At 39.5% G+C, this 13,717-nt stretch overlaps 1 protein-coding gene across 1 annotated transcript; it reads right to left on the reverse strand.

Annotated features, from left to right (window-relative positions):
• Nucleotides 1–3,691: 3,691 nt before the first annotated feature.
• LOC119783649 lies at nucleotides 3,692–10,082 on the reverse strand. Its single transcript, XM_038285272.1, has 5 exons — nucleotides 9,477–10,082; nucleotides 8,973–9,123; nucleotides 8,534–8,692; nucleotides 6,131–8,332; nucleotides 3,692–4,241 (listed from the first exon to the last, which is right to left on the reverse strand). Exons 4-5 carry the CDS (start codon nucleotides 8,050–8,052, stop codon nucleotides 4,184–4,186), a joined length of 1,980 nt encoding a protein of 659 aa, XP_038141200.1. The 5' UTR covers nucleotides 8,053–8,332; nucleotides 8,534–8,692; nucleotides 8,973–9,123; nucleotides 9,477–10,082; the 3' UTR covers nucleotides 3,692–4,183.
• Between the last annotated feature and the right edge of the window lie 3,635 nt (nucleotides 10,083–13,717).

Below are 13,717 nucleotides of genomic sequence, written 5' to 3' on the forward strand. Positions count from 1 at the left end.
GATCATGTTTTGAGCTGTTACAGCCCACAATACAGCAACGGTTTACCATGGTTGAAATCAAGTTAAGGTGAAATTAATCAAATTAAAACACGGCTGAGAAGGAGTACAGTATGCCGTAGTCATAGGCAGTAGTAGTCTGAGCCGCGGTTAAAGAGGCCGTATAGATGGCGACTCAAAGTGCTTACGTCATGACGACCAAGCCCTATTATCCCAGCAGGTTGCCATAGTGATCTGGCCAAGTGCGTGCAAAGATGAAGCAAAGAGTAGGGGCTCCCCCCCACTCAACCCACTACTCGTTCCGTTTGAACATGCCCACAGAGGGTTGGCCATATTTAGTCCTGTCTGAAACCAAATGTAAGTGAGTAGCTGAAAAGGCCTCCACAGCAATTGAGGACCTGTTTCCTAGTCAACATCACATGTAACACTAAATTATGGTCGGCCTGGAGGATGGGATGTATAAATGCAACTTCTAGGTATGTGTTACACACATTCACTAAGTAAAGAAACACCTCACCAAAAAATTATGTTAGAAATGCACTTGTGTTGAGTAACTTATTACACGATTTGACCTACATGAAGTTATAACTGAAAAATCTAAAAAATGTGGGCCTAATTCAATTCAGTTTATTTATATAGTGCCAAGTCACAACACCTGTCATTTCATGGCACTTTACAGTTCACCAGATCATACAATCAAATTGATTAAAAGTTTGCTATCTAAGGCAAACTAGTTGATTGCTTCGACTCATTGACTCGAAGGCAACCCCTTACACCAAGCAGGCTTGTAGCAACAGGGGAGAGGAAAAACTCCCTTTTATTTATTCATTTTTTTACTTTTTTATTCAGATTTTCCAGTGCAGATCACATCACATAGATGTTACAGATATTACATTTATAAATTCACATATTCTGTTTCAGAAAGTTTTTTGTGTCCAAGGTTTTAAAATGACAGATAATAATATCAATACAGTAAAGATGAAAAAAAAAAAAAAAGCAGGAAACTCCCATTTATCAAACGTAATTTCCATCAGATGTGGTTCGAAATGAATGTTTGAATTGGAGACAATTTTTCTAAGAAGATTTTACTTTTCATATGAAGTTTTGCCGTAATTTTTTCCATATGGTAAACCTCCCTCACTCTGTTCTTCCACTGGGAGATTGTTGGGGGCTGAGGCTTCAGCCATGAGACCATAATCATTTTCTTTGCAAGGACAAGTAAAACCTTTAAGACATAGGTCTTACTGTGATCTTGGATTATATTCTGGAAAATACCTAGTATTATTAAAGTTGGCTCTAGGGGGATTGTAATGTCCAAGCATTTTTTAATGTCCTCAGTAGGTTGATAGTTTTGGGCAATCCCAAAATATATGTGTGAGATCTCCAATTAGTCCACAATCCCTCCAACATTTGTCTGAGGTGCGGTTAAATCTAGATGTGGAAAGAGGGGTCCTGAAAAAGCTCACCTTGATTTTCTATTCAAATTCTCTTAACGTTGGGCTATTGGATATTTTTTGACCCTCTCGAAACATTTTCTCCCAGTCCTCAACAATGATTATTACATTCAGTTCTAGTTCCCATTTTCCTTTAATATGTTTTGTACCAGTTATTACTTCCTCTTGCAATATTTTGTAAATATTGGATATGAATTTGGTGGTTATATTTCCTTTTATTACCGAGAGAAAAAAAAACTCTCTATGTTTGAGGGGGGTAATTGTAAGCTTTCCTATTCCCTATGTTTCTGCAGATAGTGTCTCATTTGTACATATTTATACAGATCATGTGTTGGAAGATCGTATTTTCATTGAAGTTGTTGAACGACATTAGGTTTCAGTTTTCAAACATTTGATCTATTAGAATCAATCCTTTTTTAACCCAGTTATGTAGTCCAGATGCAAGAAGAAATTCAGAGTTATGGTCGAGCCGCATAATTCTACATAATGAATTGGGTAGATTTTGTAGCTTTTTTTATCTTTGCCCAGGTCAATAGAGTAAATTTAACCCATTCGTTATTAATTTTATTCTTTGTCCATGTGTTTTGGTTAACAAATGGGACAGTATCAAGGAGTATGTCTGGGGAGTCACCTTGTTCCATCTTGTACCAAATTGTATCTTTGTCTTGGCGTATCCATGTTATTATTGATCTAGTTTGTGCGGCCCAATAGTACTTTTAAAGATTTGGTACATTTAGTCCCCCATTCTCATTAGGGCACATAAGAGTTTTCAATCTGATTCTGGGGCGTTTGTTTTGCTAGATAAATATCGAAAGCCATTTATTCAGAGTATTAAATATGGACATGGGTATTTTTATAGGTAAGGTTTGAAAAAGAAAGAGAAGTCTTGGTAGAAGGTAAATTCTGATGATTTCTATCCTCCCTACTAGTGAGAGGGGTAGAATGTTCCATATCATAAGGTCTGTCTTGATCACATCCATTATTTTTCCATAGTTAGCTTTAAAAAGTCGTGAAGTTTGAGGGGTTATGAGGACTCCTAAATATCTGAATCCCTGGTTAGATATTTTAGTTTGAATCTATCAGTTAATTTTGAGGGTAAATTACTGCAGTAACATCACTTCAGATTTGAATTGATTGATTTCGTAACCTGAAAGTCTACCATATTCTTCTATAGTCTCCATAAGTGGGGGAATAGACTTCACAGGATCACTTATGTAGGTCAAAATATCATCGGCAAAAAGTGAAATCTTGTTTTCCGTATTATTTTTTATCTCTAATGCCTTTAATATGTTTGTTCATTCTAATCGCTGCTGCCAGAGGTTTGATGTTTAATGCAAAGAGTAGGGGGCTAAGACAATCTCCTTGGCGAACCCCTCTTTCAAGCATAAAGAAATCGGAGCAAAATCCATTAACTCGTAACACGTGATTTAGGGTTTGTATATTATTATTATATATTATTTAAATCCATTCCAACTTAATCCATTCCACAAAAAGTGGATAGAAGCCCATAGATAGCAAGGCTTTATATAAAAAATTTCCAGTTAACTGTATCAAAAGCTTTTTGTGCATCAAAACTAATTAGCATACATTCTTGGTTGATTTCTTTGGCTTGTGTTATAACATTCAGAGTTCTCCTTATGTTATTAACACTTTGTCGGTTTGGGATGAAACCCGTCTGGTCTGGATGGATTAGTTTTTTAATATATTTCTGTATTCTTTTACTTAGAATACTAGTTAGTAGTTTTAGATCTGTGCATAACAGGCTTATCGGTCTGTATCCCTCACAGATTGTTGCGTCTTTTCCTTCCTTATGTATAACTGACATGATGGCCTCGGACCAGGAATTTGAGATTTCACCCTTTTTAACTGCATAGTTAAAGACTTCAGTTAGTATTGGTGATAGGATGTTTTTGAAGCACTTATAGAATTCCCCCAGGAGTCAATCAGTGTCTGGAGATTTATTATTTTTCAAATTGGTAATTGCCTCCTGTACTTCTGTTTCTCTTATAGCTGAGATCATATCAGCTGCTTCCTCATCAGACAGAGTAGGGAGTGTTAACCTAGCAAGAAACATAGCAGTCTGGTGTTTACTTCGTTATTAAAGCTACAGTGTGTAATTTTCAGCGACATCTAGCGGTCAGACTGCAGACTGCAGCAACATGAACATCTCCCCCCCACCGCTTCTCCCCCCCAACAGTACGGCGAGCGTTACGGGACAAAATGTCTTCTAGGCCATAGGCTGAAGCTCAAAATGAGGCTAGAAATAGGATTTCGCTCCACTAACCTGGGGACTACTTTTCGAAAGCAGTTTTCTAATCTTAAATATGTACTCGAGCTGGGAAAAAAAGTTCTCCATGGGATTCCTGCCAGTATTTGAGAAACTGGGTGCCAAAGGTGGCAGTTTACCCGAAAAAGTGACAAATTTGGGTCTTCTAGCATTTTCAAACCCTTGTAACTTTTTTTATTATCAAGGCGATCGGACTCAGAATTTTGATTCCCACAGACATTCATACTTACTCAGAGCTTATAAAGCGGCAATGTTCTGCGTGCTTTAAGTAAGGAGTTATTCTAAATGAAAAAACACCCTTTTTAACAATTTCACATCTCCCAAAATATATCTTTATTGCACATGAAAACTGCAATTCTTTGAATTTTCAATTGAAAAACTCTAATAGCAAGATATCCTTTTGTGTCTGGTTAACTAATAACTATGAAAAGTGGTGTTAATTTTATCACCTAGCAGACCAGTTACAATATTGAAAGCAAAATTTTAGGAAATAACTGAAACACAGCTAAAATTTGAACAATGAAAACTAGGCACAAAGACATTTCTGTTTTTAAACAATGAGATGTTAAACTTTTTAGGATCACTTCAGGTTGTTACGACTTCAGAATTACAATAGAAAACACAAAGAAATTATGAATAATCAAAATCACTTTCATTTGATTCAGAGTCTGGCATTTCATCAATGCTCTCCGATGTCTGGAGAGACAATTCATCAGGTGTAGCATCACGGTTCTCACAGTCCACACATTTGCAGGAAAAGAAACAAGAGACTTTTGCTTTTAAACAGGAGCATTTACCCTGAGAACATTTTCCGACTTTACAAGAACAGCAAGATGTTTTAAGAACCACATCTAGGGCCGCAGCGATAGTCATCCACTTTATAGACAATGCCCAACCTTCTAAAATCCAGCCATGACTCTCAGGAGAAGGAGCGCAGATCTGTTGCTCAAGCGATCTCCGGTGAATAGCTGCTTGATAATTGGCTCGCAAGCTGTGCTGGTAGAGGGCATCTTTTGTAGGAGGCAAAAGCTTCTCTGAAGGAGAAGCTTTTGACACATTTGACACCTGCTGACCATATAAATGGCAAACAAACCTTTCCAATTCAGAAGTACATCTGTCCTCCAAATCAAAGCTATGACCTAGTTTGATAAAAGCATCACAGAATCTCTCTTCTTTTATCAGTAATTCCAAAGCCTTTTTCTTTCCCTTGCCAAAGAAAGCACTGACTGAATCACAGCCTGTAAAAACATGGAGCCCAATTAATGCTTCACTTATCTTAACACCTAGAAAAGAAGCAACTCTGCCGATATCAATCATACGCGTATGCTGTTGCGTACCGGTTAAGAAGAACAGATTCAAGTGAGCAGGCAAACAAGACTTCAGAGAAATAGCGATAACTGCAACATCTGTATCAGGACTTCTGATAATGACAGAGCTAAACGTCTTAGCAGCATGATTAGCATGTAGTAAAAGCCTGGTGTCTGCTTCCTCGTGGTCACATAAAGTCAGCTCCGGTACAACAGACAGATTAACTTTACCACCAACGTACCTCAACAGATGGCAATCCTTTCCATGAGCCACAAAAATGGCAATGTCCTGCTTTAGCGAACTGAGATCAGCATCCTTCCATACAGAGAAAAGAAACTCCACTAGGGATTCTTTGTTGTCACCATCTGATAAGAATTTATTCCACTGTTTTGGAGTTTTCTGATCTTTGCTGTATATACTTGTTTTTTGGGTCCCTGAAGAGCTTCGCCGTGATCGCTCAATATTTTTTATGCTAATAGTAGGGTAACGGTCAGTAACAAAGTCAACTCGCCTGCAGCTATACCTACAAGCAAGGCTAATGACAACCTGGAGTATTCTATCAGCTAGCTCACCAAATGTACTCGGAACAGAGCTAACAGACTGCAAAACTGCCATTCCATCAATCATCAGTGCTGCATCATCTGGCTTTCCATCAAATAGACAGTCTGTCACCTTTTCTTCTATAAAATTTAGAATAGCTGCTTTGTTAGTCTTGGCAAGTTTTGTGCCATCATCAGCTGCAAGAGGATATGAAACTCGCCCAAGAGAATAAGACAGGATTTCATGTAGATCTACCTTGCTATTTTGACCAATAATAAGTAGCCTAGCAAATATGTTTCGATCATTCTTCACATCAGAGTCTTTAGATGACTTTTTGGATGGCTTTTTCTGGAGGTCTTTGAAGGTCTTCAGCTTCATCATTTTCAGAGGTCTGAACACATCTGTTTTGTTTGTGACCAAGCGCTCCGAGATATACTGATCAACAGCCATCTCACCCTTAAGTTTTGCTGCAAGGAGATCTGTCTTTATTTCCTCTGTAGCAACTGCCCCTGAACTCAGACACACAAGATCCATTCCTTGATACTCGAATGGGTTGATCATGCTGTCAACAGAATCTATTATAGATCTGATGTCACTCTCATTCCTCTTCATCCGAGACAGGTCAAGTTCTTTGGAGCTCCTTGTCTCGTGACTGAGACCGGCCATTGATTCACACTGTGGTGTTATGGCAGCACGATGGGGTTGTGCTAGAACCCATCTCTGAGTTGCTCCTCTATTCAGTGTGATACCATTCAGCCCACCACTAGTTTTGGTGTCACGGTTGCATGTCTGTTCGATAGCCTGATCACATGCAATGGATGAAAATCCATATGCATCTTGGCTTTGAACAGTCCAATTTCTTTTCTCAGAGATTTCTTCATAGCATGCAGGGTGGGTTTCTGACAAGTTCATCATTTCAAGCCAAGAAACTGGAAGATACCTGGCATAGTTTATGTGGTCATATGCAAAATACCATGGAAGCATATACTTTAGAGTGGAAATATTCAAATTCCAATTGGACTCTCTGGTTGCTCTGATAAAGCTAAGTAATACCTGGACAATATCTAGATAAGAACTCCAAAGGGCAAATGTAGGACTAGATTCACTCTTAGTATCAACATACTTCTGATAACAACTCATGATATCTTGGAAATCTTCAGCCTGGATGAGATCAAAAACCGACATAGGCGACAAATGATATGATGTTTTCAAAGTTTCCATGACTTGATTTATCCTTTCTGATTCTTCATCAGGTAATGAGGCGACAAAGTTAGCAAATCGCAGGCGCTGTAATGCCTCATATAGAAGCTTGTGAGCTCTAATACTACGGTTATAGTGATGGCCTGAAATTACTCCATTCACCGAACCTTTTGCAACAATGTCTGCTTCTACTAACAAATCAGATAGCCCTGCAACACCAAACCGTTTCCCGATCATTCCTAAGAAAGACATGCATGTATGAAACTCACCAAGACGGATCATAACCCTTTTCTGGATATCATCGTCGAGCCAGCGTATCTCTTGTGCCTTTGCATATATTGCTAAGTCGAAGACAAGAACAATGTGGGGAAGTTGTAACTGGTCCGCTCTCTCAATACTTCTCTTTAGAATTGTATTGACTGTTGTCATTTCTGTTGGAGAGGCTTCGATAACTGGAAGGTAATAGATCACAGATTTTTCACAAGTCTGACCTTTGGTCAAGGTTATATTAAACCCTGTCCAACCTGGAATAATGCCCAAAGCACAGGTAGTGAACTTTGACAAAATGTAAGCAAAGTCTAACGATTTGGACAACCTAAGGTTTTCCACATGAATATCTTCAGAATCCTTCGACTTATCAGTCACACTGCCTGGACCTTGCCTTGGTCTACGACGATATACTTCAAGGACCAATTCGTGGGGCTTTAAGGACCTTACACCTTTTTTTACCTTCACTTGAGCCTGGGGAATTAGAGTCTCAAAATACTTTCTCTGAATCATGATTCCATTAGTGTGATGGGTGGTACCCTTCCCCGACGATGTTTCCTCTCCAAAATCTATATTGTCCCACACTAGAACAGTAAAGTTATTACTGGCAAACCATTGTGGGAGATCCAAACCTCTGGACAACTGAAGCTGAGCAAGACTTGTCTCCAAACCTACTACAGATTCCCAAGAGGCACAGTGACCAAGTTTACTTACCAGGTTTACAACCTGAAATGACCCTGTCAAGTGGCGCAGAGTTAAACCAAGTGTTAGAGATTTTGGGGTTTGATTTCTACCTTTTGAGGATAAATAAATAATATCTTGGCAGATTGACAATAAACGAAGATCAACCTCCTCCGATACATTTACCATGTTAGATAATGTCAACTCATCACTTACACCTATGCACCAAGCAAGTAAATTATACAGTTCAATTGGCACAATCTTTCTAGCTGAGGAAATATTTAGATCCTCAGATGTAGGAGGCCAATTGGCACTCATGTTAGGGACACTCTTAACTGCTTGTTTAAGAATTATACCAGCACTATAAATGGTTCTGGTACGGTCTTGTTGTGCTGCATATGTACCACTTTCCTGAACTGTCTCTCCACCACTCGACAAAGTCTCTTGCGATCATGATGACTCAGTTTCAGTAGATGAACCCTTGTTGAGAAGTCCTGTAGCTTCTGTAAAAACCATTTCACTTAGGTTTTTCCTCGGAGGCTTGTAGAAATTTAGTTGGGGAAAGTCTTGGCTCAGTCTTTTCTTCAGAAGATCTGATCTGTAAAAAATTTACAAGGAATAATAAATATATGCTGATGTGAATAATCCATCCATGCTCAGGGAGAACATGCAAACTCCATGCAGAAAGACCCAGGGTTGGATTTGAACCCAGGACAACAGTGGCAACAGGGCTACCCACTGCACCACTGTGCAGCCCTGATGTGAATAATATCAAAATCTATTAATGAATCATAATTACCTGTAACTTCCATGACCATGGTGTTCTCGTATCATTTTCTGGAACAGGGAAGAGAGCTTTTTCATCCTGAAGATTTCCTGTTTTTTAATCAACTGTCCCCAAATTATTTTGTCACAAAATTCTGTGTACACAGTGGCATACTCCCAGGCTTTTGGCATCCTGTGTGAAACAATACAAAATACAGATTAGTTAAAATGCTTACTCAATCTTAAAATTAACATTGATAGAATATCTCATTTCATACAGATTTATGGTTAAAATGTTTTATGTAAAACTGCATCCAAATTTTTATAATTTCTCTACTAACTGGGCTTCATTTGTAAGAATAATCAACTTTTAAAAATGTTTAACCCCAGAATGTAACCCTACCATCAATATAAGGTCCATTCTCAAGTATTTGTATTTCACAAATATTCTACTTGAATTATCTGAAATTTACCTTTCATCACTTGTTGTAGCCCCCAGAAATCTTGTATATTCTTTGTAGCACCGTTTGTGGTACCGCACTTCAATTGCGACACAATCTTTTCCACGTACATCCTTGAGGATGGATTCGTCCATTTTCAGTTCAGCTGCTTTAACCAAACTCCCTAGTAAAGAGAGAGTTAAAAAAGTTCAATCATAAACCAGCTGCCAACAAATAATATCAAATACTTTTTCTCTGTTTTAGGAGACTGAACTGGTAGTTGGGTGACAAATTTAAAATCTAACCATTATTTGACAAATGAATTAATTGCCTATCATCACTTCAAGTTCATAATAATGCCTTTTATTTTTTTTGAGGCCCTACACATAGCCTTCATACGCTTACTTCGCAATGAAAAGAGCAGGCTTGGGCTGGCACCAATTACACATGCATTTATTTTTTTACCAACAAATGTATTACTTTTGCTTTTGGTTAGAAGCCACAAACAAAGATGCAGTCTGCAAATTGTCTACTCACCAGCATTTATAGTTTCTGCTTGGACCAATTTATCTTTCTTTGTCTTGTGTCATTCTTTCACAAAGCGGTAAGCCCTCTTGCAAATTATACAGACAGCAGGAAGTACATTGCCAGACCTCGATGATTTAGTCGTGGATCTCAACCGTTTTGGAGATGGTGGCCGGCTAGTCGTGGACGTGGTTGTGGAAGACTCGTGATCAGAATCAGAACCATTGTTGTCACCACCACATGCTCCCCGTTTTACTGCTAGTTTTTCAGCACTGGCAATTCGTTTCTTATCAATGAAACGCCTATAACAAGTTGGATGAAAACCAAGTTTGTTTACCTCCAAGAAGCTAGAAAGATTTTCATCTGGACAAGCCAGGGCTGACGTGGAATCGTCATTGTTATTTCTGGCTGACTCATCATGTACACATACAGCCTCCGCCAACGTGCGGTCGATTCCGTCAATTTCTAGCCACTTACGGGCACATACAACCAGCTTCTTCCAACGAACAACTGTTAGTGGCTGTGTCCGTTCTTTGTCTACCGATGATATGTGTGTGATGCATTTATAATCCACATTTTTCTTGCATTTTCTGTCTGATCCAATGGGAACACTCTGCTCCATGGCTCCAAAATGCACTTAGGATTTTATTGTAGGTGTCATTTAGTAGTCCCTAAATAGGTGGAGCGAACCTGAACGATACAGGCTTCAGCCTATGGCCTATTCCACGACGTCCGCATCACCTACCTTCTCAAGTGATGAGGTTTGTTTACATAGATAATTTTACAGATTTTTTTTTTTTACAGAGTATTTCATTAGTCTGTGTGTTCAGTACCGTCTCAGTTCATCTCTCTCGTAATGGGCGATCTCGCAATCGCTAGTTTGTTGGCTCTGCGCTGCCGTAGCGCAAAGATGTCTGCCTCCATGGCTGCGAGACCCGCTCCTATGTAATTACAAATAACGAATTCTAAGGCAACGCAAATATTAAGGTTAAAAGGCTGAGCTCGTAGATGATGATAAATAACATAGTTATGTATAATATATTACATTTCTGACCGTATATCCCTGTAATTATTACACACTGTAGCTTTAATTTATTTTAGCTCCTGGTATAAGTTTTTATAAATATCTATCGGACTAAATAAAGTTGTTTTAAGTGAAGGATCTATTATTTTGTGTATTATTCTGTCTGATTGTGTTTTATGGAGCTGGAGGATAACAGTCGACTGGCTCTACAGTATTTCCCATCTCATAGAATCTTTGTTAGAAGAACCTCAATACATCCTCTGCTTTGTATGTAAGAATTTCATCAAGCTCTTTTCTAGTCTCTTTTAATTCCTTTATAGTGTCATCTCCTCCTCTATGTTTATGCTCAATTTCTAGTTGTTTTATTTTATTTTCAAGTCTTATTTGTTCTTCCATGCGTTATTTCTTAAGTCTAGAAGACATCTGTATAATTTATCCTCTTAACACTGGCTTGGCTCCACTCCACATCATAGGTGGAGTAACTGATCCATTGTTGTTTATCTCTAAATATTCAAGTAAATGTTGTCTCAGTTCCTGGATCACTGATGTGTTGGTGAGTAGTGATACATTTAACCTCCAATATCTAAAGGGAGTGTCCTTACTTAAGTATTGTTGTAGGGTAACTGGAGCATGATCACTCAGAGTAATTGGTTCAATACTACAGTCAATTACTTTATAAAAATATTTTTGAGGTATGCAAAAGAAGTATATCCTTCAATAAATATTATGAACTTTCGAGAAGAAAGTAAAATCCTTTTTACTTGGGTTTTTTAAATCTCCATGGGTCCCCCAGTCCCAGTTCAGTTATCATATTATTAAGTATGTTTGTTTTTCTGCTCTGTCCCTACATCTCTTCTGGAGTCCTATCCATTTTGCCATCATGTACTGCGTTAAAGTCTCCTTTAACTATTACTATGCCTTTAGCATTCTCTGCAATTTTATTAGCTATTTCTTTAAAGAAGGATTCATCACATTCATTAGGAGACTAATGAATGAATTAGGAAACACTCAGAATAGATATCTCCTCCTCCCACATCCGACCAGGACAAAGACATATCTCCTCGCGGACAATGCAGGCGGGGGGCGGGGCACCGCCCAATCTCAGACACTCTGTAGTGGGAGAAACACAGGTAAGTGACCACGATCATCTAATAGAAGATTATCTGAGTTGGTCACTTACCTGGTTTAACAGTCCAGACCAAGAATGTCCCTAAGTGCTGCTGTCTCAGAGGTCATGCTGGAAGCCGATCCTGGTCAGGGATCCAGAACAGACAGGAACAGACAGAACAGGCAGGATCCAGATCAGGCAGGAAAAGAAACAGGTGGCAGGATCCAGACTTCCAGGCATCCTCTGGCTCCCAGGAGAGTTTAGAGTCTGACTGGGACCAGAAGCATGACCAGGTGGTCACGCACAGGAGCAGACAGGATCAGGTGCAGACAGGCAGGCTCAGTGGAAGAGGGTAGCTGAGACAGGACGTGGAACCGGAACTTGATGCAGGACCTTTAAACTGGTCTCCTCCCTGGAGCCAGGCTTACTTTGATAAAAACTGAATCTCCCCACATATAGAGCCAAAAACCCAGAGGACTCCGCGAGGGAGGAACAGTGGACGATCAGGAGACAAGACAAACACAAAAACCTCTTTCCACTGGCTGCTAGGATCCAGGACATGAACCATAAACTAAAACTGGACAGGCTAACAGAAAGACAAGAAATGATCTGGCCCTGAATGCTCAGGCTGAACTGAACGTAACAAAGAGGAAACAGGTGAGGGGAATAAATTATAATTGAGGCAGGGAGGGAAAATGACAGGTGAAAGGAATGACTAATTAAGGGAGAGCAAACAGGCCAGATCATGACACAGAAAAGGTGTCACTGCTCTCACATTTTTGTCTTAAGTTGCTTAATAACTTCCCGGACCTGTGTATGTTTCTTCTGTATGTTTGCGGTGTAATCTTGGTCGAAGTATATCCTTTGGCCGTGATGGGTGACATCACGTTTACTCCATGCCGTCTGTATTACTTTTTCTTTTACTCTGTAGTCAGAGAACCTGACGATGATTGACCGTGGGGTAGCGGAATCTTAAGGCTTCATATTTAGCGATCAGTGGGCCCTCAATATTAAGATTTATATCCTGCTGTAGTTTAAGTGAGGTGCGCATCAAGTCAGTGACGAAGGACATCATGTCATTCTTTTCTTCTCCTTCAGGAATTCCGTAGATGCGTAGATTTTTGCGCCTCGCTCTTGACTCGAGGTCTTCACATTTAGCTGAGAGATTCGCTTCTCTCTGTAGCATGTAGCGCAGCACACGGTCATGGCGGAGTAGCTGGTCCTCAGCGTCTCTTTGGTTGGTGTCAGTAATTTGCTGCTCCAGTTTCGTCATTCTCTCAAGCACGTCTTTCAATGATGATTCCACCCTTGACAGAGTAACTTTAGTTTTGTATGAAGCTTCCGTTTGTTCCTTTCTCAGTTGTATTAACTCTGCAAGCACGATGTCCATGTTGTCTTTCTGTTCACTCACAACCGATGTAGTTTCTGAAAGTTGGCAGGTTTCTTTCCGCGAAGTCGTTTTATTTTTCTTATCAGCTTCTTTTCTGAGAGTAGACATTTTTGTAATTCGTCGGGTTGTTATAAATTATATGTTATATTGCCAACTAAGCTAGTTTTATGGGATTTTCCTCAGAGCAGGGCAATCAGGCTGCTTCTCCTTTCATGGCGTCACCGAGACTTGAAAAACTCCCTTTTAGAAACCTCGAGCAGAACCAGGGTCAATGTGAGCGGCCATCTGCCGAGACAGACTAGGGTTCAAGAAGACAGAAGCAGACATAAAGAAAGAAGCAGAGATACAAAAGACAACTATAACAGGTGATCCTGTCCAGGAAACACACAGCCAGGCAGGCTACAAAGGTTAAACCAGAAGCACACAATGAGTGGAATGTTGATGTAGTAGTATTAGCGCACCTAAGGTGCGTGTTAATAGTTTTGGTTTTCTAGACACTTTAGCCTTTTTTCTCAAGCAGCTGGTGTATCATGGCAATAGTCCCTGCATGAGACTAAACTGTTACTATGGTGACAAGAGCTTCCTGGTCTGGTAGTGCAAGAAATTGCCTTCTCAAAACCGGGGGCTTACCTGCACAGGTTTTATGGTGTTTTTTTTCTTTTGATGAATGAATGAAATAAATAAATTAAATAAAGAAGAGAGTAGCCACTGATTAAGAAAGGCCATAAGCC

Source organism: Cyprinodon tularosa, unplaced genomic scaffold (genome assembly GCF_016077235.1).
Source record: "Cyprinodon tularosa strain WSP-4 unplaced genomic scaffold, ASM1607723v1 ctg1050, whole genome shotgun sequence".
Taxonomy (NCBI): Eukaryota; Metazoa; Chordata; class Actinopteri; order Cyprinodontiformes; family Cyprinodontidae; genus Cyprinodon; species Cyprinodon tularosa.